Raw genomic sequence first — 23,843 nt, forward strand, 5'->3', positions numbered from 1 at the left:
GCCATGTGTCTTTCATACAGATCAGCCTCAGGTGCAGCCAGTACCCCAAAGCTGTCCCCCCTGCTTCCGGGCCCCTGTGCAGATGATGACCCATCCTGTCAGGATCTCCTTGGTTATACGGCACAGTTGACTTAAAATAGGGAGATGGCCTGCATGGGCCTGATGGAACCTCACGAGCCCTCGGCCGCAGGCAGCTTTCTCTGGGTACCGAGAAGCCAGGGCCTGGAAGCCAGAGGAGCCCACATGTGCTTGCTGACTTGGAGATGGAGGAGGCCAAGTGAAAAGAATTGCAGGCCATCTCCAGAAGCTGTGGGAGCCCGCTGGCAGCCAGCAGGGACGTGGGAACTTGGGCAAGGAACTGGATTCTGCCGGTAACTTAGAGGAGCTTGGAAGGGGAGGCAGAGTGAGGCAGGTGAGACTGCAGCTGCCAGCACCTGGGCGGGGCAGTGGGTTCAGCCCCACAGTGCTGGTCCTGTGCCCGCAGCCCCGTGGGGGTCACATGAGTGTTGTGTAAAAAACAAAATACTGGGCCTCCCTCGTGGTGCAAGGGGCTAAGTACAGCACTGTGAAGCTGTCTGCAGCTTTTGCAGCACGAGTTCAATTCCCAGCTGGCCAAGGAGCAACCCACATGGCGCAGCAGACCTGGCCTGTCTCGCCCACTGCTCCCCTCAGCAGTGTATTTCAGTCAGTCTGCCTGTTCTGCTCCCCGCTCTGTCTCTGGTGAATCCTCTCATCCCCGCCCCCCCATACCTCTGGTCTGTACCCTAGTTCTTGTATGCATAAATAAATAAATCTTTAAAAAATAATTAAAGGGGCCTCCCCGGTGGCGCAGTGGTTGAGCACTGGGTTGCAAAGCTGCCCGCAGCCTCTGCAGCGCCAGTTCAATCCCCGGCCTCCAGGCGTCCCACATGGCGCGCAGACCTCTCCTGCCGCCCGCTGCTCCCCTCAGCAGTGTACTTCGGTCCTTCTGCCTGCTCTGCTCCCCGCTCTGGCTCTGGTGAATTCTCTCACCCTCCTGCGCTTCTGACTGTACCCAGTGCTTGTGTAAATAAATAAATAAATCTTTAAAAAAAATTTTAAAAAGTAATAAAAAACCAAAATACTCATAAAGCCCTCAGGAATATAAAATGTTGCCAGAAACATATGAGAGTCTTTAGCCTCCTACTTAATTAAACTAGAGAAGATTTAACTGATCAGAAGCAAAGACTCAATACGATCATGATTAAGACTGAATCAAAGATCCACACCTAACTAGACCACACACACCTTGTACCTTCCTTTTGCGCATGAAATGAGTACCCTTTACATGTCTTGCAAAGAAAGAAGACATCAAGTATCCCCCAAAGGAGAAATTAGACAGGTTCTACTTCCATGATACAATAAACCAGAAATGATCTGCAAAAGTAAGCGAAACAAGGAGAACAATGGCCTCAAAACTTGCCCTTTTCTTACATAACTGTTGAGTCAAAGAGAAAATAAAAACTATAATGGCTGATTGTTTTGAAATCAGGAATACCGCATAATTGTATTCATGGGGATAATGCCAATTTACATCATGATGACTTCAAGGATGTTCTCTGTTAGACTAGTCCTAAAACTACAGCTGTTGAGTACTGTGAAATTTAATCAATTTCAATGTATCCAGTATTTTAAGGGGAAAAAGTATAAATAACTCAAAATTTCAGGGAAAGACCTCAAAAACAGATTAAAGACAAGCCAGAAAGGGTCTTCCCTGGTGGTGCAAGGGGTTAACTCTCAGCATTATGAAACTATTTGCAGCCACTGCAACCCCTGCCAGGGAGCTAACCTATGTGGCACAGCAAGCCTCTCCTGTCTCCCGGCTACTCCCCTCAGCAGTGGATTTCAGTAGATCTCCCTGTTCTGCTCCCCACTCTGTCTCTGGTGAATCCTCTCACCCCCTGCCTCTCTGGCCTACACCCCATCTCTTGTATGCATAAATTAAATTAGGGCCTCCCTGGTGGCATAGGCGGTTGAGCACAGCGCTGTGAAGCTGTCGGCAGCCTCTGCAGTGCCAGTTCCATCCCGCCGGCTTCGAAGCAACCCATGTGATGAGCAGACCTCTCCTGTCTTGCCCGCTGCTCCCCTCAGCAGTGTACTTCGGTCCTTCTGCCTGTTCTGCTCCCCGCTCTGTCTCTGGTGAATCCTCTCACCCTCCCGCGCTTCTAACTGTACCCAGTGCTTGTATAAATAAATAAATCTTTTAAAAAAATTGAGCTAGTTATATCTATTGCCCAATAAAAGAAAAGGAGAAAAGACAAATATAATTAGCAAGATGATATAATTAATGAAGAAGTCATGTGATCTTGACTTGAAATAGTCTAGAGAGGCTGGATTTGCTCTTCAGGTTTGCGGCTGCGCTGGCCAGCTGGGGAACTGGCCCCAGAATCATGTAAGGCATGTGCAGGGCCGCTGACCCGAACCCACAGTCTAAACCCAGCCCCAGTGAAAGGTCTGGGGGGAAGCAGACAGTAGGGTGAAAGGCATCTGGTAGGAAGCGCACCTAAGGGTGAGAATGAGGAAGCCCACTTGGGGGCGAGAATGAGGACCTGCTGATACCATCAGAAAACAGCTGTTCCTCGTTACCTGCAGGCCGGGTTTCCCCTTCTCATCCTATAAAACCTGCCTTCCCCTGACAACAGGCGCGGCTTCACCGACCCCCACCTTGGGTCCGTGAAGTTCCCCCGGGAACGCAGTAAAGCCCCCTAGTAAACTTATTCTGTCGTCCTCGCCTTTCCCTCCTTGTCTTTCCTTCCTGGTCTTTGCCTGCCGAACCTTTCCCCCAGCTGCCCCAGCCAAGAGAGTCAAACCACAGTCAACCCAAAGATGCGTGATATGTAAATAATTGTTCTTTGTTATAATCCACTGATTTGGGGATTTTTTTAGGAGACATTAATGTGGCAACACTTGACTAAAATATTCTCTTACTTCACAGCATAATTAATCAAATTAAATGTCTGAACATGAAATGAAAATTTTTAAATAAGCAAAAGTAAAGGAAAATATTTTAAGAATGTCTTGAAGAATAAACCAAAAGCACAAAACGTAAACCTTATTGATTGATTTTCCTACATTTAATTTTAAATCTCTGTTTAGCAAAGGACGTCAAATATTTAGATAAATTACAAAGTGCAGACTGAGAAGACATTTGAGATGCTTATTGCTTATGCTCATTAAAATAGTATTTTAATACTATTAAAATAGTATTATTGCTCCCTGGTGGAGCAAGGGGTTAAGCACCGCACCGCACTATGGAAGCAATCCGCAGCCTCTGCAGCACAAGTTCGATCCCTGGCCTGGCCACATGGCGAAGCCGACCTCTCCTGTCTCGCCCGCTGCTCCCCTCAGCAGTGCATTTCAGTCAGTCTGCCTGTTCTGTTCCCCACTCTGTCTCTGGTGAATCCTCTCACCCCCCCCCACACCTCTGGCCTGTACCCCAGCTCTTGTATGCATAAAAAAATAAATCTTTAAAAAAATATAGGGCCTCCCTGGTGGCACAGGCGGTTGAACACAGCGCTGTGGAGCTGTCCACAGCCTCTGCTGCATGGCTTCGATCCTGGCTGGCCGGCAAGAATCCCACATGGTGAAGTGGGCCTCTCCTGTCTCGCCCGCTGCTCCCCTCAGCAGTGTATTTCGTCAGTCTGACTGTTCTATTCCCCGCTCTGTCTCTAGTGCATCCCTCCCATGCATCTGACCTGTACCCCGGTTCTTGTATAAAAATAAATAAATCTTAAAATAATAATAATAAAATATAGTATTATCCAGAATATATGGTGGGCTGGTGGCACAGGGGTTAAGTGTCAGCACTATTAAGCTATTGCCAGCCACTGTGGCATGAGTTCAACCCACCCCCTCAGCGAGGTGACCCACATGGTGCAGCAGACTTCTCCTGTCTCCCCCTGCTCTCCTCAGCAGTGTATTTCATCTGTCTGCCTGTTCTGTTCCCCATTCTGTCTCTGGTGAATCCTCTCACCCCCACCCGGCACCTCTGGCCTACACCCCAGTTCTTGTATGCGTAAATAAATTTTAAAAAATGAAATAAAAAGAAGTCACACAAGCAATAGACAGATGGACAAAGGATACGAAAAGCTAGTCACAGAAAAATGCAAATGACCAAGAGTCACGTGGAAAGATGTCAACTCCCACAAGCAATCAAGGAAATAGAAAACAAAATGACGGAGAGATACGTCATAGCTATCAGATTGGCAAGGTTAAGGAAAGACCCGGCCATCCTGAATCTTGGTGTGGACACAGATGGCGTCTCTCGTGTCTTGTAGCGGCAGCATCATGACAAAGGAAAAGGGGTTTGATTTGACACCCAGGGCTGAGTTAAAAACTTGCTGATGATTCGTGAGGCAAATTATTCTGCAGTCCTTTTGAACCATTAGTGGACAACGCAAAGCACCTGGGAATTGTGTTGATTCGCAGAGCCTGATCAGAAGTCCAGGCCCAGGCCCGGGAGCCCACGATGCTGACAGAAGCTCTAGCGCTGCTCACGGTGCAGATCAGAGCACGGCCTGCAGGTCAGCAGCTTCAGCGCTGCCAGACGTATTTTAATTGGCAAGGAGAGGAAAAGAAGGAAGCCTTTAATCTGCCTACTCTGCAGGAGTGCTCGCTCGGGATGGCCAGCGAGTTCATGAGACGTCTTCCTCCCAGAAGACTGTTAAATGAGGACAAAAATGCCGCCATTTCCTACTCCCTCGTGAAATGCCGGATCCAAGCCACGCTCATCAGAGACTGCTCACGCCTCCAAGGAGAAGCTGACATGAATGAAGCGGATAATGATGGATCAGGCTGACAACTGCCGAGCCCACCGATCAATCCTAACATCGTGAGCGAGATGGCCAGACACTGCCCCTGCATGTGATGCAACAGGGACCCAGCAAGGCCACCAGGTTCTGACGTAGAGACTGTGCCGGCATTGCCCCCGCTGCTGAGCCTGCCTGTCTACTGCTGCCTCCAGGGCCCTCCCTGGGGCTGTCACAGGCTACACCCCCACCCCTAGGGGCCCACCTCCAAAGACAAGCCAGAGGACAAAGCCCCGCCTCTTTCCTCCACCCCAAACACTGAGGGGCTGGCCCAGCTCCAGAGCCCCCAGTGCCAGCTGCCACCTTGGTTCCCAGTGTCATCGCCCATCCCACTCCCCTCCCTAGGGGGTGATTCTCATGCTCCCCAGGAAACCTCCTTTTGCCAAGCTCCGTCCATCTCCAAGTCTGGGGCCTGGCAACCTGACCTGTGACACCACCTTGACATATTTTTGTTCAAGAAACCAGAACTCAACCTGACCAGTTCTCTGAAATATGCAGTCAGAGAAACAGGGCAAACAAAACTGCCTCTTTCTTTTTTAATGATTTATTTGTGGGTCTGCTACTCTTAAGCAGCCTGTTTGGCCACCATTTTGTTCTAAATCCTAAGCAAGGTCAAAATGGCCTGGTCATTTAGGTACAGGAGCCCAATCCTGCAAGGTGCCCTTCCAAATCAAACAAAAGCACAAAGCTGGATCACCCTGGAAGGGTGTGCATCACGAGGTATGACCAGGAACGCCTGGAGGGCTGAGGGCATGTATGACAAGGGACCCCAGAAGCTGATCAGTGGAAGGCCTTGTTGATAAGATTAAAACCAGGGTGGGGGGAATTAGGGCTTGGTCTCACTAACAATACCGAGTCATCAAGCAGATGAGAAGTGCCTGGAGGGCAGACTCACAATCCCTGATCTTCTACATCCTTCCCCTATCTTTAATCTCCTTCCCCTTAATCTCTTTCCCCTTTCCTTTTGCTCCTTCCCCTTATAACCGATGCTGTGACTCAATAAAAAGGCTTCAGCAGCATCCTGCATTATGTGGCCTGCTCCACGACTCCTGTGTCTTTGTCAGTGTGGTGTTGCCCGATGCAATATTTATTTATGCATACAAGAACTGGGGTGCAGGCCAAAGGTGTGGGGGGTGAGAGTGTTATAGGACAGGGAAAAGGGTCAGCCCAAACCCCGCAAACCTGCCTATTCTAAATGGGTTCTGCCATCCGCCGCATCAACACAAAACATAGGAGACTTTAATGAAAAGGAACTTTAATAAAACTAGGAAACAATACAGGTAAGGCAAAGAATCTAGTTTCTAAATCAAGCACCCAAAGTCACCCGTCCCCTCGTGGGTAAAAGTCCATCCAAATGGGATTGGCCCAGAGCAAGGCCCCAAAGCCTGCCACGAGTCTAAAGCATCTTCCAGTGGGGACCCACAGAAAAGGGTCACAAACAACTGGACAAGCCCGGAAGGAAAAGAGCAAAATCAACATCAAGATAAAAGCTGCCATGGTCACCTCCCCACGGGTCTCACCCACATCTGTGTCACCCAGTCCACGACCAAAAGACAAGCGCAGTTTCTTCACGTGTCTCTAGGCTCCATGTGCCTCCTCCAGGTCTCCTGGCTCCATCCTGCTTCCTTCCTTAGTCTCTTCTCCTGCTTCTCCTCTTCCTGCTCCGCTCCACCCTTCCTTGGGTGGGGCAGGGAAGCTGGAACCTCCCCCTTTCCTGGGGACCACCCTGTTACAATCCCCCCTTTTAATTTTTATTCCACCATATCTATGGTGGCACAGATCTCATGGTGTAATCTTAGGAGACAGTCTTTTTTTCAGGGTGCTGTCTTGTTTTGGCTAACGCCTCCAGATTTTTTTTTGGCTTAAACTGATGAACTATTTTTCCTGGAGTGGAGGACTTTTGCTTTCCACAATGGACAAATACCTGGAGAGACTGGTTTTCTTTCACACTGGAACCTGACAAAATGTTCATCTGAGACTGCATCCCAACCTCCATATATTCGATCTTCATCACCATGGAAATGGTGGCAAAAAGTGAAAGGGGGGAATTGTTAGGGGAAAAAGGCTGTCCCAAAGCTAATTCCATACAGGCTTTGTGGACTCCACCCCCACCCCAGGCCAAAGCCAAAGACACTGGGAACTCCAAATCCCATCCCCACCCAAGGGAAGGTGGCTGGGACCTGAGGGTGGGGTGAAGCAGCCAGGTGGATACAAAAGGCAGACATGTGGGCTTTGGGGCGCTCTCCATTTTGGGGCCCTCGGCCAGCTCGCAGCGTCCGGCCAGCTCTGAGAGTGCCTTTGGGTTTCCAGGTCGGCGGATCGGGTAGGACGCATTAAAGACTTTATTTCCCTATTTTCTCCCTGAGTTGTACATTTTCCTTATTTCTTTTTCTCTTGTAAATAAACCTTTTATTAACCCTTTTGCGTGTGTCTGTAGTAGAGTATTCATAAGTCCCTTTAAAGCGCGCGGGTGAGGACCCACAGCCAGGAACCCGTTTAATATCGGGGTTGCTCTATAACAATTCCACCCCTCGCGGCAGAAGGGCCTTGCGGAGTGAGAGGCCCTCCGGAGGCAGCAGCCTTCGGTTTGCGCGGGGAGCGTCTGGGATGCCGGGGCGGCGTCCGCGACCCGCGCAGCAGCGGCCCCGGTGGTGAAACGGGAACCCGCCCCGGGGTGGTTTCCAGTGAAGAAACCGCCGCTGCCCGCCGTGGTTCTGGCCCAGCGCGGAGGTGAGGCCCGAGTGAGGCCCGAGTGACCCCCGGGCGCCATCAGCCGCAGAGACATAAAATCCTCGCGGGACTGACTGATTTCACTGGGAGCTTGAAGGCAGGAGGCCGCGCCGCCACGTTCAAGCCGTTAGAGGTGAATGTAAAAGAAAAACAGGGCCTCCCCGGTGGCGCAGCGGTGGAGCGCTGGGTTGCGAAGCTGCCCGCGGCCTCTGCAGCGCCGGTTCGATCCCCGGCTGCTCCCCGGCCACCGGAGGAGGGTCCCACATGGCGCGCAGACCTCTCCTGCCGCCCGCTGCTCCCCTCAGCAGTGTCCTTCGGTCCTTCTGCCTGCTCTGCTCCCCGTTCTGGCTCTGGTGAATTCTCTCACCCTCCCGCGCTTCTGACTGTACCCAGTGCATGTATAAATAAATAAATAAATAAATCTTTTAAAAAAAAAGAAAAGAAAAACAAAGACAAGCTCGTTTTTTTCTTTGTGTGCGGCCGGCGCGGCCCCGCGGAGGGAGGCCCGTCCCGCGGCTCCGGTGGTGACAGGAACAGGCCTGAAGCTGAGGCGAGGGAGGCCACGTTCAGTCATGGCGGTGCCCCGGGCCGGGGTGACAGCCTGGCGCTCTCAGACAACATACCCCCAGACCTGCGTCCAGGAACAGATCGCCAGGAGCACCCCAAATCCGACAGACCTGGGCCCAACGGCTAGCTTCACAAAAGGGCAAGCGGCGAGTGTGTTCAGGCAGGAGGCGGTTGAAAACCACAGCGGAGGGGCCTCCCCCGCAGTGAAGGGGGTGGCGCAGGGGTTACGTCTCAGCACTTTGAAGCTGTGCGCTGTCGTTGTAGCAGGAGTTCGATCCCCGGCCAGGGAGTTACCCACAGGGCGCAGCAGACCTCTGCTGTCTCCCCGCGGCTCCCCTCAGCAGCGTATTTCAGTGGATCCACCCCCTCTGCTCCCCACCGTCTCTGGTGAGTTCTCTCACCACCATCCCCCGCCTCTGGCTGCACCCATTTTTGTATGCATAAATAAAATAAATCTCTAATATAAAATTTGGTCCTTCTGTCACAGAAAAGCTTCAAGTGTTTATCAACTCCTGTAACTGGACTGCACTTCTGCCTCTGCAGCACCTGGCAGCTGCAGGCGTCTTTAACCTTCCCGCTGCTCTCCCCTGGGCTCAGGAGATCTTGTGCTGAGCACACAAGTTAGGGATCAGTTAAGAATTTTAATTTGTATGCAAATGGCTTTCTCCTACATCACCCTCCTTTCATGGAAGTTCTAACACAAACTCCAATCTGACTCCTCAGTGCCTTCAAACCCTGAGTCTGCTGGCTCTGGAAGCCTGAGCAGTCAGCGGGTGGCCTGGGGACCTGGTTGAACTGTCCCTTCACCCAGTCCTTGCCTTCTTTCAAGGATGTCTCGCTCCCTTTTCTTTTTTCTTTTTTTTTTTAAGATTTATTTACACAAGCACTGGGTACAGTCAGAAGCGCGGGAGGGTGAGAGAATTCACCAGAGCCAGAGCGGGGAGCAGAGCAGGCAGTGATGAAACACACTGCTGAGGAGAGCAGCGGGCGGCAGGAGAGCAGCGCCCGGCAGCCGGGGATTGAACCGGTGCTGCAGAGGCTGCGGACAGCTTCGCAACCCAGCGCTCAACCGCTGCGCCACCAGGGGAGGCCCCACCCTTTTCTTTTTTAAATATTTATTTATACATACAAGAGCTGGGATACAGGCCAGCGGTGGGGGTCGGCGGGGGTGGGGTGGGGCCTTGGGCAAGGCAGGAGAGGTCTGCTGCGCCATGCGGGTTGCTCCCTGGCTGGCCCGGGATCGACTTTGTGCTGCAGAGGCTGCAGATTGCTTCACAGTGCAATGCTTAACCCCTCGCGCCACCAGGGAGGCCCGAAAATTGACTTTTAATACTTTGTCCAGTTTATAGTTGCTATCAACAGGAGGATAAGCAATAAGCCACCTCATCAATACCAGAACCAAGTTTCCTAACTTAACTGTATTTTAAATGTAATTTGTACCTAATTAATGGAACACAAATATAATTCTATCATAAAAGTGCTCAAATATTTTAGTAACTTTAATGTAATTCATTTCCCTTCTTTTTCAAAAATGATCCTGAAAAAAAAAATTTTAATAGATGAGTCTGGGCCTCCCCGGTGGCACAGTGGTTGAGTGCTGGGCTGCGAAGCTGCTCGCAGCCTCTTGCAACACCAGTTCAATCCCCGGCCGCTGGCGAGGGTCCCATATGATGCACAAACCTCTCCTGCCGCCCGCTGCTCCCCTCAGCAGTGTATTTCAGTCAGCCTCCCTGTTCTGCTCCCCACTCTGTCTCTGGTGAATCCTCTCATCCCCCCACACCTCTGGCCTGTACCCCAGCTCTTTTATGCCTAAAGAAACCTTTAAAAAATAATTTAACAAAAAAAATAAAAAATAAAGAGCACAAGAACTCCTGACCTACACACCCCCTACCACCACCACTGTGCGCACCCTGAGGTTGGGGGTAGTTTCCCCAAGGGGTACCATCAGGTACACTCCTAGACCGCAGCACCAAGGCCCTGCACACGCCCAGGACTTTGAGCCACTTCTGGGCCCCCTGGCCCACAGCCCACATCTACAATGGAAGTTGTCTGCTGACGGGCTAACCCCAGGGTTGTTCTCCTTCTGCCCCACTCACCCTGGTGGCAGAGCTGCGTCTGCAGTGTCTGCCCAGGCCTCCGCAGGACTCTCAGCAGGGAGGAGGTGGTGTCGATGCTGCAGGGAAGTAACCTGAGGAACTAGCCAGGGGACTTGCCATTAGGCCCACAGGAGTGAGGGGACAAAAGCCACAAAGCAAGGTTCAAAAGGAGTGGGAGGAGGCAGGGGCCAGGGGTGTGTGAGGGGACATTATGTCCGTGGTGGGGGGCGGTGCGGGGAACAGACTGAGATTCCAGAATGGGGCGATGCCCAAGGGGGCACAGGATAAGCACTCCATTTTAGGTAGACCCGGTTAGAATCCTCTTCCCTGGGGGCCCCACAGCAACACACGCGTCTAGTGGGCTCCCAGGACTTGTCACTTAATCTGAGGGTGACTTTGCTTAAAACCAATCTAGGTCTCCCTGGATGCCACCCATCCCAAGCGCCACATCCCGTGGGTGTGCTGCCACCTGCTGGAAAAAGGACAAAAGTGGTGACAACCATTTGCTGAAGGGAAATCAACTTTCCTAAAATGGCTGCAAAAACCTCCCTCAACCCAAACCAGCCACTGGCACCAGGAAGGCACCCAGTTGAGGCGTGTGCAAGACTCTGGTCCCAAAAGGCAAGCCCCAGCTCCGCCCTGACCCCGCGTTTATCCAGTGAGGCTGGCATTAGCAGGGCTGCAGTTAGCGCCTCCAGCAGGGACAGGAGCACAGACCCCTCCGCTTCTGGCCTTGCCTTTCCCCCACAGGTTCACCGGGGTGGAGGGAAATATCCAGACTGTGGGCAGACCAGCAGCGCACGTACCTCAGAGCACCTGGCGGCAGTTTGGGAGCACTTGTATCTCTCACAAGAGTGGACCCAGGCTATGAGCCAATAGGCCTGAGCCTCCCAACTCCCCCCAGCAAGGGGGTCCACACAAGCTTGAGGCATGGGCTGCGCAAGGTTAGCAGCACCCCCATATTGTTAGTAGAGGGCCAGTGCCTTGCTGCGTTCCAGGTCTGCTGGCACTCAGAGGGCCTCCCCCAAAGTCTAGCAGAGGTTGGCCAGGGAAGGTACCCACTTGGCCGAAGGTTCTGAGATGGGTCCCTGAGAAACCAACCCTCCCAGGTTTCGAGTTCACCTCAGGAGACTGACCTGGCACTGAGGTACTGCGCCCAATCCTGACTACCCACTTGGGCCAGATGCCCTCCACTGGCACCAAATGATCTGAACTCTTTCTCCATCTGCCTGTCTGGGTTTTTCTCAGCAGCACCCAACCTTCAGGACATGCGGCCCACTTAGCGCTTGTTAAGTGCCAAGTCCTAGTCTTGCTGACTTACCCATCTGTGAAACTAGTGGGGAAAACTATCCACCATCTCTACCCTCCATGGTTGCCACCTTCCTATTTTATTTCATGATTACACACTCCAACACCCCCACCTTTTCTGATAAGGGCTATAGGTCATGAGAGGTCTAGATCAAGGTATTTTGGGTTGAGTTTTGCTCTCTTAACAGTGTCCTCCTGAAAAATTAGACCTTTTGTTGGTGTCACTAGAAGCATGGACTCAAAAGAAATACCCAAGAGTTCACCTGCTAGAATGGAAGTTTTCAGCCCAGCCTCCGTCCCCAAGTTCCCTTGGTCTACTCATCCAGCGTGTATTCCGAGTCGTGGCCAAACCAGACCTACGTCCTCCAGCTGCTGGTCTTTGAGACCCGAGCAGTGAGCCCCTCCGCCTGCCGCACATGGGCCACTTCCAACAAGCCTAGTGTCACAGCACCCAGGCAAGAAGTGGGTCACCACAGCCTTCATGGGGGGGGGGGAGGGGGCGAGAAGGGGAGGACTGGAGAGCCATTGCTGCTTTGCCACATCCCCACCTTCAACCACATCCCAGGAGAAACACTCTAGGAAGTACCAGTCTGGCACCAGAGTTTAGGACTTTTAATTTGTCCCAAAGTTGCTGAAGCAAAAATCATAAAACATTCTGCTTTCCTTTACACCCCCCAACGCAAAAAAAAACCACAAAACAAAAAACACCTATTTGTAGGAAAAAAATGGTTTTGTACATGGGAAGGAACAATATAAATTCAAAACTTACAGATAAGGGTTAGCGCTATCGCTCATCTCTTTAAAAAGTTTATATGAACATCCAGTCAAAACCAACAGGGTATCTCCCTTGAAATGTTATCTCTACGGATTTCCAAGTAGACCACGGGACCGCACACTGTCTTGGAATGTCCTCAGAAGGCTCTGTCATTGATCAGGTAACAGAGTGAAAACCCCAGAGTCCTTTCTTTCAAACGGAAGGGGGACAGAGAGGGACAGAAGAAACTATTCGAACTTCGTCTTCTTTCCTTGTGGCTTGTGGTCTCCACCTCCGCCTCTACCTCCTCGGAAGCCTCCCCGGCCTGCAGAAGGCGAGACAGCACAGGTGAGTGACCGTCGCAAAGCTGCCCCGAGCCCCCCCTCCCCTGCACAGGTGCTGCAGTGTCTGTGCCGGGTGGGGTCCAGTGTGGACACCCAGGCAGCCCCCCATTCTCGCCTTACCTCCAAAGCCTCCCCGACCTCGGCCACCAAATCCACCGCCTCGGCCTCCTCTGCCTCCACCTCTGCCTCCAAAGCCACCTCTGCCTCCACCTCGACCCCCAAAGCCGCCTTCGCCTTTAGGTTTGGCCCAGTCCAAAGTGACTTTGTTTCCATCAATTTCACCATCTTCCATGGCCTCCTTGGCAGCTTTGGCATCTTCCTCACTGTTGAAATCTACAAAACCAAACCTGAAAGACCAAAGGAGATGACCCATTTACAGACAGAAAACAAGCATCAGCCTCCTATGTTGGCCTGTGCAGCCCCACTTAGCTGAGAAAAGACCAAAAGACAGTCCCCGTAGAAGAGACAGACCGGCCTTACTGGTAGCTGTAATGCCTGTCCCACAGGACAGCAGAGTCTACCTCTGTGAAGACAGAGGCATAACAGTGCTAGTGCTGTGAATTGGCTCTTCTTCTCTTGCGAATCCATAAACTGTCACTGATGGACAGAAAGGAGCTCACGAGAAGATGTCAGGAGGAAGGGCGCACTTGGGGTGCTGTCCACCCCTACATCTTACCCTTTGGAGGACCCGGTCTCGCGGTCAGTGACTATCCGCGCCCGGACAGAGCCATCAAATGATTCCTTCAGTGTCTCCTCTGTGGTCTCCTCAGACAGCCCTTTGACGAACAAGGTTTTGGATGGCTCTGGAATAGACAGAAATCACACTGTATGTAAAGCATTCATAATGGGGCCTACACTATAGCAGTATAGTCTTTGACATAATAAATATATTAGAAAACAAAAATAAGATATCTAAGAAAATCCCTAAATATTTGGATATTGAATACTTCTGAAAAACACTTCTGAACTGGCCAAACTAGAAAACAAAAGAAATAACATAATTCGAATCATAGTGAAATACGTTTGGGATATGGTTAATGCAGTGTTTAATGGAAATTTATCTTTATTTATTTTTAAAAAAGACTTATTTATTTATTTATACAAGCACTGGGTACAGCCAGAAGCGTGGGAGGGTGAGAGAATTCACCAGAGCCAGAAGTGGGAGCAGAACAGGCAGTGACGAAATACACTGCTGAGGGGAGCAGCAGGAGAGGTCTGCGCGCCATGTGGGACCCTAGCCAGTGGACAGGGATTGAACTGTGCTGAAGTGGTGGGCAGCTTGACAGCCCAGCGCTCAACCGCTGCGCCACCAGGGGAGGCCCTGGAAATTTATCTTTAAATGCTTTAAAAAAGGTTTTAAATGAACAATCTTGAGCCTCCCTGGTGGCACAGGGAATCTCAGCACTATCAAGCTATCTGCAGCCACTGCAGCACAAGTTCAATCCCCAGCCAGGGAGCTTGACCCACATGGTGCAGCAGACCTCTCCTGTCTCCCCACTGCCCCCCCCAGCAGTGTATTTCAGTATATCTGCCTGTTCTGCTCCCCACTCTGTCTCTGGTGAATCCTCTCACCTCCCCACAACACCTTTGGCCTGCACCACAGTTCTTGTATGCATAAATTTTTTAAAAATCTTAAAAAAAAAAAAAAAAAGACCCATGCTAAATTTGCACAGGCTGAAGTATCCCACTACTGAAAGCAACTCAGTTAACTGACTGCCAAGAGCACTTCTCAGAGCTGTACCTGGAAGCAACTTAAATACCTGAGACTCAACCAGGCAGCTACCCCCACCACACATGGTGGTACAACACGGGCAAACTATTGCTCAGAGTTGACACAGCTGGATCAGAACTTGACTATCTAGAGGAATTTTCTTAAGATTTCATCAATTGTTTCTCAGATAATCAATCATCATATCCAGTTATTGGTCACTCAGCAGCAACATTAAGTTATCTCTATAGCCCTGAAGAAGTTCAAGAGCAGCATGGAGGACAGCTAACCCCCAAACAATACCCTGTTAATTCAAGTAACTTACGGCTTCTTGCATTGGGCGATCCTCTGGGCCCTTGCAACTCCAGTCTGATGGCTCGGCCCTCAATTTCCCTTTTATTACAGGAATTTAAAGCTTCCTTAGCATCTTCAAATGAAGCAAATTCTATAAATGCATACCTGAGGATGAAAAGTTAACATGTAAAGTTACCAAGCACAGAACTCTACTGCCTGACGCCAACAGATATTCCAGCTCTTCTCTTTGCACTGATGTGTGCAGCTAGACATTGATGTGTGTAGCCTGAACCTTTTTAAAAATACAGGCAAGACACATATAGCCCCCAAACAGTAAGAAAGACACTAATTACCCTTTAGATTTGCCATTTTGATTCTGGGGCACTTTGATAAAAGTTGCCTTCTCAAATACTTCCTGAAGAGTTTCTTCTGTTGCACTGTAGGAAAGGTTGCTTAAAACCAGTGTTTTTGATTCACCTACAAAGAAAGAGATGCCAAGATGTTAAGATGGAAACTGACTGCCACGCTCTACTTTCTCCCATGCCACTGTTCAATGTTTAAGGTGACTACTAGCCTATGTCGTCCTAGAAGTTTTAAAAATTAAAAAGTCTAAGTCATTTAAAGCATAAAACCTCCTCATCAAAACAGCTAAACCCGTTTTTACGTTCTAATGCAAATGCTTTCATCGAAAGCCCTGAATTACACTACTACAAACAGTAGTAACATCTACAGTCAACAATCTAATGCAAAGAAATCCCTCTTCCACCAATCCTGGAGAACTACAGGTGTTCCTTGATTCTTACCACTCCAAGTGCTATTCTTTCCACCTCTATGGTCTTGATTTTGACCTTTCTCTCCCGTATAGTAAAGAGAAATGGATCGTCCATCTATCTCTGTTCCCTGCTTTTCTTCCAAGGTTTTCTCTGCGTCAGCTTCTGTCTTAAATTCAATATAAGCAATCCTGCAAGAGGAAAAAACTTTAGAACTCAGAAGACTTTTAAGACCATATTAAGTATTCAACACAAATATTTCATTTTCAAAACATGATAATCTGATAGATACAAAAATGTGCTTTGCTTTACACTAATTGAAACGTACTGAATTTTCAATTAAAACTTACCTCGTACTGTTTGCTAAACACTCCTAGAAAATTTACTCATGGGGTAAAACACCTTGTTCTAGCAGATGTGACTAACAAAGCATCTACTAGAAAGTAAGCATTTTGCAATGCTTTATATATGAGCTCATCTGTGTAAATTTTAACTCAATGAACTAGAAGTATGCTATCCCCACTGTACAAATGGGAAATCGAAGCATATGCCCAAATCCACACAGCTAGGAAACTGGATCAATCTTTCTATTACAAAGCAGAGAAGCACATTTTAGTGACACTAACATACCCTTTACTTTTCCCATCCTTGCTGACTAATCTGATCTCCATAGCATCTTCAAATACTTCTTTTAATTCATCCTGAGTAACTTTGTAAGGCAGATTTTTAGCCAAAAGTGTTCTTGCGTCTCGATCTAGGAAAGAAACAAAGGTGAACTGTACAGTTTAAAAGACCCCTGCCTGAAGAGCAAAATATTAAGAGTTCCATTCAAGAAACATCTTCAGACTCTCCAATGCACACAGCATCCAGTTAGTACGGAGATACAGTGACACAACACAAGTCACTGTCACGACTGACACCAAACTAGGTGCTGGATACTCACAGAACTCTGAGCAGAGTACTCGTATTTTTCAATTTAAAATAATTGCACACATTTTGAAACATTTAAAGCACGGAGAGAAAAGGTTATGAATATAAAAAGATTAGGGATCTATGGGCCTCCCCAATGGCGCAGCGGTTGCACGCTGGGCTGCGAAGCTGCCGCAGCCTCTGCAGTGCTGGTTTGATCAGCGGCGAGGGTCCCACATGGCGTGCAGACCTCTCCTGTCGCGCCCACTGCTCCCCTCAGCAGTGTACTTTGGTCCTTCTACCTGTTCTGCTCCCCCCTCTCTGGCTCTGGTGAATTCTCTCACCCTTCTGTGCTCCTGACTGTATACCCAGTGCTTGTATAAATAAATAAATCTTAAAAAAAAAAAAAAAAAAAGGGATCTAAACTATAAACTAGTTCAAGCAAGACCCCTCTATGTTTAAGCACACTGATAATTTAACACCAAATAGTACCACATTCATAAACAACCTTAAAGTCTTAAGACTCTTAACAACATACGTAACTGTTAAAACATTATGCAGAAAACAAGGGGAAAAGGTGATCAAACTACTTGCCCTGACAGACTAGGTTCCTAAAGTACAATCGACCAGCCACACATGTATTGACAAGTCTTCAATAACGTCACTAGCGAAAGCCTTACGTACCTTTCTTACTGTCTTTTCCCTTTGGTTTTTCTAGTTTGATTTCATTGCCAAAGACTTTTAAACCAGTGAGTTCCAATGCCTTTTCCAGGTCTTCAGCAGATTCAAAATCCACATAACCAAACTTCCTTTAAGGTAATAAGGCAAAAGACATTACAGGTGAAAAAACCCGAGGCACATGTGTTCTGGGCATCTCGCAACATTAATGTGGTAAACGGGGACTAAAAAAGCACCTACAGTTTACTAGTGAGGGTGCTGTAAGCAGCTGCACAGCAAGGTCTAAGTACCAAAACCTTATGCCAAGTTCACCTGTCTTCTCGATCACCTACACGGCTTGTTAACCAACTGACCAAAAATAAAAATGCTCTTTCAAGACAGGAGGACCCCATCTGGCTAAAAGCATTCACTATTATAGTCTTATTAATTTCTAAAGTAAGTGTCAACTCTCCGACATTAAGATTTTGAAACATAATAAGTAAAAGACTGAAATTATAATTTGGGGATTTTTCAGTTTGATAACTTTTTCACGTTCACATTTAAGGATAGTGAGCTATGGTTTAGAAATGAGAGGGAATGTCATTAGATGATCCAGAAATGACGTGCACAGGTAATTTTCACTAACTCCCCCATACCTACCTAGACACGCCAATCCTGACATCCACAACAGCAAGATCATTTTTAGCAAAAAGGTCACTGAGACCGGTTTTTAATTCAGGAGCAGATTTGCTGAAGTTGAGGTTTCCAACAAAGAGATTGAAAGATGTAGTTGGTTCTGTGGCTATATTTGGAAAAAAAAAAAAAAAAAAAACTCAAATTAGTCTGATATGGCACAAACAACTTTTGGCAAAAAACGTCTATACACAGCAGCACATCAGCCACCTAGGTAACATCAGGGTGCGTTCAGCATTAAGTCCCTTTGGTTTGTCCATCACTTGTGCCATCTGGTGTCACCCCCACCTCTGCTCCCCAAGTTACCTTCCACCTTTTGCTTCTTGGCTTCAGGAGCTGCTTTCTGTTTGGCCATTTCCTTCTTCCGTTTTCCAGGTACTTCTTTGACAGGTTCTAAATGTCAAGCAACTCAAGTCACCCACAAGTAGCCACAGTCAAGCGCCCCTTAAAACACAACTCCAGGAAATGGTTTCTGAGAAATGAACGCGATTACCTTCTTCCTCCTCCTCTTCCTCCTCCTCTTCGTCATCATCCTCCTCCTCGTCATCTTCATCCTCATCCTCGTCCTCATCGTCGTCCTCGTCCTCCTCCTCAGCCACGGCCTTAGCCTTCACAGGAACAACTTTTGCGGGAGCTTTCTTTCCTTTGACTGGGGCAGTCTCCATAGCTTCTTCTTCAGAATCTGAAAGAAGACACCTAGTCAAACCCCAAGAGAATTCTCCAAAGCCAACTTTACCTTAGGGACATCGAAAGGAATGAAAACCCATCAACGTCACTGCACAGCGGTGATGGCCACACTAAGAGATTACTTGGAAGCAGAACCCAACAATGTGAGAAATACTCCTAGAATGTACAGAAACCCCCTTCCAAGGATCTCTACCTCCCCCATGCTGTCGTGCAACGAGTACGCAGAATGCTCTCACAAGCTCACCCCTCTTGGCTTACAAGATGGAGCCCAGGACCCCCAGAAGTGCCTCACCCTCCTCCTCGTCATCATCCTCGTCATCATCGTCCTCCTCATCGTCATCGTCGTCGTCCTCCTCCTCATCGTCCGAGGCTGCAGCAGCTGCTGCTTTGACCACAGTCGGCTCAAATTCGTCCTCATCTTCATCCTCATCGTCTTCATCATCCTCCTCACTATCATCCTCTTCCTCCTCCTCACTATCTTCCTTCTTGGCATTCTTGCCATTCTTCGCTCCCTTGGCTGGGGTAACTGCCCCCTTCTTGCCAGAGGTGGCCACCAGTGCCTTGCCTGGTGTGGTTCCCTTCTTGCCGGGTGTTGCCACTGCTTTGGCTGGTGTAACCGTCTTCTTGGCTGGTGTGGCCATTGCCTTTTTGCCAGGGGTAACAGCTGCTTTCTTAGCTGGTGTGGCAACCACACCCTTTTTTACTGGGGAAACCATCACCTTCTTTGCTGGAGTTGGGGTGGCCTTCTTGCCCTTTTTCTGAGGGATAACCACCTTGAAAACAGATGAAATACATTAAGCCTGCTTCCAAACCCAAAAGTCTTGTCCCATGAATTTTAACACTGCCTGTGGCTGACCATCAGGTGTACTTAGTACAAGGTAGCACCATGACATCATGTCACATGTCCTTCTATATTGCCAGGAAGCTACTATCCTCATCTTCAAATAATCAAGTAGAATTCCCAAGCATAAGAATGCTGTTTAATGCCTAAGTTATCTGACCCAGAGCCCTGAATTCCTCTACCCTATTCCTTATAGCTGGTTTAGCTCTGAAGCAGTAGTATCTCCACCCCACCCAAGAGACACCCATCTTTATCACCTGAAAATGGTATCAGCACCAAGTTTACATGTCACTCTTATAAGATCTAGAATTAAAAACCTTGTATGTGTAAAGCTTTAAACTTTACATTTTCCACAACTGTGTAAAAAGCTGACTGAAACCTCATTCTTAGATCAGAGAAAAAAGTATCAAATAGGCTGGTCAATCCCAGCAATATTAATATTAGCACAAATCCAAGTGGTGACGCTCAGATGGATAAAAACTATCACATATTTACACTTAAATCATTCACATCCTGGTTCAATTTTTGTATAGTATTAGTTTTGTCAAGTACTATTGGAGAAAAATCTTAAATTCTCAACAAAAATCTGAGCACAAATATAGTAATTAGCTGTCTAAAAACAGACTATTAAACAGGATCAATGTTAAAAGTGGCAACCCTCAATCCAGTTAAGTGACAAGGTTATAAAACCCCTGTGATGGAATGAGCCCTGCTCTGAGGCTATGAAGTTACCTGGTTAAGGCTGACCTCAGACTCAACTATGCTCAGTGACACAAACCGTGGCGGCTGCTACCTAGTGTGGGAGGACACTAACATGTTGAAAATGGAAAAATGATTTTAAGCAATGTTATCACCATCAAGACTGGCAGAGGACATACAGAAAGGAGACTCCAGACCCCCTCAAAGTCAAATACTTACCCTATGATACCCTCACATGTCAAAGAACTTGTATAGCTCTACCATTCCCAAAGATTATATAGAAAATGAACTTCACCTAAGTTTTCCCAGTTTTCAGACATCCCATATCCCACTGCATCTGTTTTAATGCTCCATCTTACTTGACACAGTAGGTTGTAATAATTACCTCTTCTCCACTGCTGTCATCATCTTCATCTTCTGACATTTCCTCATCTTCACTATCTTCTTCCACCTCCTTTGGGGGAGGCGCCATTTTCTTGGGGTCACCTTGATTTTTACCAGCCTAAAAGACATAATTAGCACATTACATCTCCAACACTTCAGACTGCTCAGGGCTTGCTGTCTGTCCACTGCAGTCCTCTCTCTTAAAACGCATTTTCCATAACGTTACCGGACAACTCCCGCTATGGGTCTCCTGACTGCGGGTCCGCACCCGTGCGCTTTAACATCCTTACCCCCAACAGTAAAAACCAGGTGCCAGTTAACCCCGGGGTTAAAGTCAACTTCAAGAAAATTATCTCCCGTTTTCTGTCGTCTCCGTTAAGCTCGCCGTGCTGAAGAATCTGTCCTTCCAGAACCCAGCACAGCACAACTCAACACGCACGGTCTACAACGAACATTTTTAATAGGAGCCCCCGGCCCTCGTCTCGGGTGAATTCGAGCACTTACCCCACGGGGAGGGCAGCTTTAGAGCCACTGTCTCAGGAGATCACGTCTCAGGCCCGCAGCACTTTCCCCGGGAAACCCCGCCCCCGGGCCTGGCGGGCCACGTGGGGGCACCTCCCGGGCACCATGTGCGCGCCGCCGGGCGCGGAGCACGCGGCCAGGCCGCCCCTTCCGGAGCCCACCACGTGTCCGCGCCCGCCGCCGCGGGAGCGACCCCGCCGCCGCCGCCCGCGGGGCCCGCGCCCTCCCCGGCGGCCGGCCCGCTCGGCGCGGCCCACGTGGCGGGCCGGGGCACGTGCGTCGGGAGGCGGGGCCCCCTCGCGCCGGCCGCGGGCGCCGGCCCCGCGCCCCCCGCCCGCGCTCGGCCCGCCCGGCCGCCTCGGCCCGCCGCGGCGCCCCGCGCGCCGCGGCACCTGCCCGAGGCGCTGCCCCGCGCCGCCCCGCCGCCAAGAGCCGCGAGAGCTCCGCGCTGGTCGCGCGAGACTTCCCACAGCATGGCGCCCTCGAACGCGCCCGGGACGGCGCGCAGGCCCTCCTCCTCGCGGCGCCGCGCGCGCGCTCCTCGGGAAGCAGGCCTCGGCCCCGCGCCCGCGCCGCAGGGCCCCTCACCTTTGCGAGCTTCACCATGATGGCGGCCTAGACGGGCGGAGTGTGCGGCGGGCGAGTGGCGCAGATGAGCCCAAGAGGAAGCCAAGCGACGGCGATGGCGGCCGCTGGCTCGAGATCCCGGAGCGCGTACGCTGGCTGCCAGCTAGGGCTCGAGACTGAGTCGAAAGACTGAGCCTGCCCAGTAATCGCCCCTGGAAAGGCGACGACGGCGCCCTCGTGACCCCCCTGGGCCAATCATGGTTCGCGTCCACCCCGTGAACCAATCGCGAGCCTCTGCCCGAGAACGGCGCGGGGCGGGGCCTAGGCGGGAGTGGGCGGGTCGAGGACTGGGGAGGGGGAGGGGATTCGGCGGCGGCGTCCTGGGGGCGGGTCTCGCTTTGTGCGAGGAAGGCGCCGATTGGGCGGTGGGCGCGCGAGCGCCAGAGCGCCCCCCTGCGGCTCGCGCTCACGGCGCTTGCGCGGTGCGCCGGACTCTTTTTGGCGCCGCGAGCGGCCGGGCCCGGGCCCTGGGAGCCTCGGCCCGGCTGGGGGTCCGGAAGGTGCGCGGGTCGTGCGCACGCGGGCGGCCGGCACTTCCTGCGAGGCCCCGCGTTCGGGCCGGGCCCGCGGTCCACGCCGAGCCTCGGCGGCCGTGGGAAGGGGCGCTCGCTGCTGTCTCCCTGCTGACGAGCCCGAGCGCTCCGGAAGTTCGGGGGCCGCGAGGTGCCCCTCACGCCTCGGGGCCGCGGTAGCCCGGGGGCCGCGCCCCCCGCCGAGGTGCCCCCCTCCGCCGCCTCCCGGCCGCGCGTCGACACGCTCGTGTGTCTGAGGCGAGGGGCGGGCGGGCTCCGCGCCCCGTCTGGGGGAGCCGCGTGCGCCGCGCGCCTCGCCGAGGGGTCCGGCCGGCAGGGAGAACTTCGCGGCGGTCGCGGCCCTTCTGGCTGCCGGGCGGGGGAGGCCCGGGCGGGGAGGCCCGGCGGGAGGGCCGCGGGGCCGGCTGTGGCCGCTCGCCAGGGCCCCTCCTGTCGTGGGGGTGCGGCCCCCACTTGAGAGGTGGTGGCGAGGCTGGTGTCGCCGCCGGGCCCGGGAACCGAGGCGCGCGCTGCGCCTCGTGCTCTGCGGCTCCCTCGGCTCCGTCGCCGGCGCGCTGGGGCCGGAGGCGTCCCGCGGGTGGAGCCGCTACCTCGTGGCTCCTCCGCAGCCGGGACACCTTGGCCGCGACGCTGCTGCCCCGGCCGAGCTGATTTCAGAACCGCGTCTGCGGGTTCCAGTTACAGAGGTCTGGGGCCCCGGGTTTTGTCTTTTAACAAGGGCCCACGGGGCTTCTTGTGAGCGATCGAGTTACTTGCAGTTCTCGCCAGCACATCCCGGGACTGCGAGGATGGGAAGCCCACAGCCGCCCGCGGGGGCGCCATCAGGGAGGATGCTGGCGCAGGTGGTGTGGCCTGCGCGCTGCTCCCCGAGGCGCCTGTCTGTCTGCTGAGCTCCGGGATGAGGGGCCAAGGGACACCTGGTGATGGGGACAGAGAGAACAGCGTGTGCCAGGGCATGGCAGAGTAGGCCGGGTCTTTCTGTTGTAGAGCAACCCCGATAGAAAACGGGGTGCCTGACTGTGGGTCCTCACCCACGCGCTTGAAAGGACTTATCCATGCTCCACTGCAGGCACACGCGAAAGGTTCATAAAAGGTTTATTTACAAGGGAAGGGGAGATGAGGAAATGGACAGCTCTGGGAGAAAAGTGGGAGACAAAGTTTTAAATGAGTCCTACCCGATCCGCCGATCAGGAATCCCAAAATGGCGCTCTGAGAGCTGCCCGCCAGCCAGGAGCCGTGGAGCCAGGAGGCGAGCGAATCGCGAGCCCGCCCAAGGCCCATGTGTTTGGTTTTTATACCCAACCTGGCTGCCCAACCCCACCCTCAGGTCCCAGCCACCCTCCCTTTGGTGGTGATGGGATTTGTCTTTCCCCATGTCCTGATGGCTTTAGTCTGGAGTGGGGGTGGGGTCCACAAAGCCTGCATGGGATTAACTCAGGACATCCTTTCCCCCTAACATTTTCAAGCCCAGAGGCACAGAGCAAGCGTCAAGCACTCCTGGGAAGAGGCTGGAGAGATGAATGCTGAGCTTGATCAAAGGACAGGATGTCTTCTAGAAATACAGGCATGACGGGCTCCTTGTCATTCAGATCTCAGTCTCTATATCCTCTTAAGCCTTTCCCAGGCCTCCCTGGTGGCGCAGGCAGTTGAGCACAGCGCTGTGAAGCTTTCCGCAGCCTCAGCAGCACGGGTTCAATCCCGGCTGGCCGGGGAGGGTCACACATGGCGCAGCAGCCCTCTGCCCCCCTCAGCAGTGTACTTCGTCAGTCTGCCTGTTCTGTTCCCCGCTGTGGCTCTGGTGAGTCCTCTCACCCTCCTGCGCATCTGGCCTGTACCCCGATTCTTGTATAAATAAATATTTTTAAAAAAAAAAAAAAAGACTTTCCCAACCCTC

General features: G+C 51.3%; 1 protein-coding gene and 3 non-coding genes across 5 annotated transcripts; all 4 read right to left on the reverse strand.

The window, feature by feature from the left end:
- Nucleotides 1-12,098: 12,098 nt before the first annotated feature.
- Nucleotides 12,099-21,553, reverse strand: NCL (nucleolin). Of its 2 annotated transcripts, none has more exons than XM_037524223.2 (14): nucleotides 21,378-21,553; nucleotides 20,269-20,385; nucleotides 18,636-19,116; nucleotides 18,150-18,338; nucleotides 17,963-18,049; nucleotides 17,624-17,765; nucleotides 16,991-17,115; nucleotides 16,028-16,151; nucleotides 15,431-15,588; nucleotides 14,981-15,104; nucleotides 14,659-14,792; nucleotides 13,302-13,428; nucleotides 12,746-12,972; nucleotides 12,099-12,606 (listed from the first exon to the last, which is right to left on the reverse strand). In XM_037524223.2, the coding sequence occupies exons 1-14, from the start codon at nucleotides 21,393-21,395 to the stop codon at nucleotides 12,530-12,532; spliced, it is 2,130 nt and encodes a 709-aa protein (XP_037380120.1). In that variant the 5' UTR covers nucleotides 21,396-21,553; the 3' UTR covers nucleotides 12,099-12,529. The 2 variants fall into 2 exon arrangements, with proteins under 2 accessions (XP_037380120.1, XP_054556137.1); XM_054700162.1 differs by lacking the exon at nucleotides 21,378-21,553 and adding an exon at nucleotides 20,772-20,816.
- LOC119256424 (small nucleolar RNA SNORA75) lies at nucleotides 13,119-13,253 on the reverse strand. The gene has a single exon (XR_005127759.1). It is a non-coding gene; the product is annotated as a small nucleolar RNA SNORA75 (small nucleolar RNA).
- On the reverse strand, nucleotides 14,464-14,543 carry LOC119256437 (small nucleolar RNA SNORD20). Its single transcript, XR_005127770.1, has one exon. It is a non-coding gene; the product is annotated as a small nucleolar RNA SNORD20 (small nucleolar RNA).
- On the reverse strand, nucleotides 17,854-17,926 carry LOC119256436 (small nucleolar RNA SNORD82). Its single transcript, XR_005127769.1, has one exon. It is a non-coding gene; the product is annotated as a small nucleolar RNA SNORD82 (small nucleolar RNA).
- Nucleotides 21,554-23,843: the final 2,290 nt, after the last annotated feature.

The sequence above is a fragment of the Talpa occidentalis genome, unplaced genomic scaffold, assembly GCF_014898055.3.
Source record: "Talpa occidentalis isolate TD23 unplaced genomic scaffold, MPIMG_talOcc4v2.1 talOcc4.3, whole genome shotgun sequence".
Classification (NCBI taxonomy): domain Eukaryota; kingdom Metazoa; phylum Chordata; class Mammalia; order Eulipotyphla; family Talpidae; genus Talpa; species Talpa occidentalis.

What these genes read in the sequence shown, in the direction of transcription:
- NCL (XM_037524223.2), bottom strand. An exon ending in CAAGAAGCAAAAGGTGGAAG is followed by an intron (nt 17,766 to 17,962) that starts GTAACTTGGGGA and finishes TTCCAAATATAG; the next exon opens with CCACAGAACCAACTACATCT. An exon ending in GAGACCGGGTCCTCCAAAGG is followed by an intron (nt 12,973 to 13,301) that starts GTAAGATGTAGG and finishes TTGGTCTTTCAG; the next exon opens with GTTTGGTTTTGTAGATTTCA.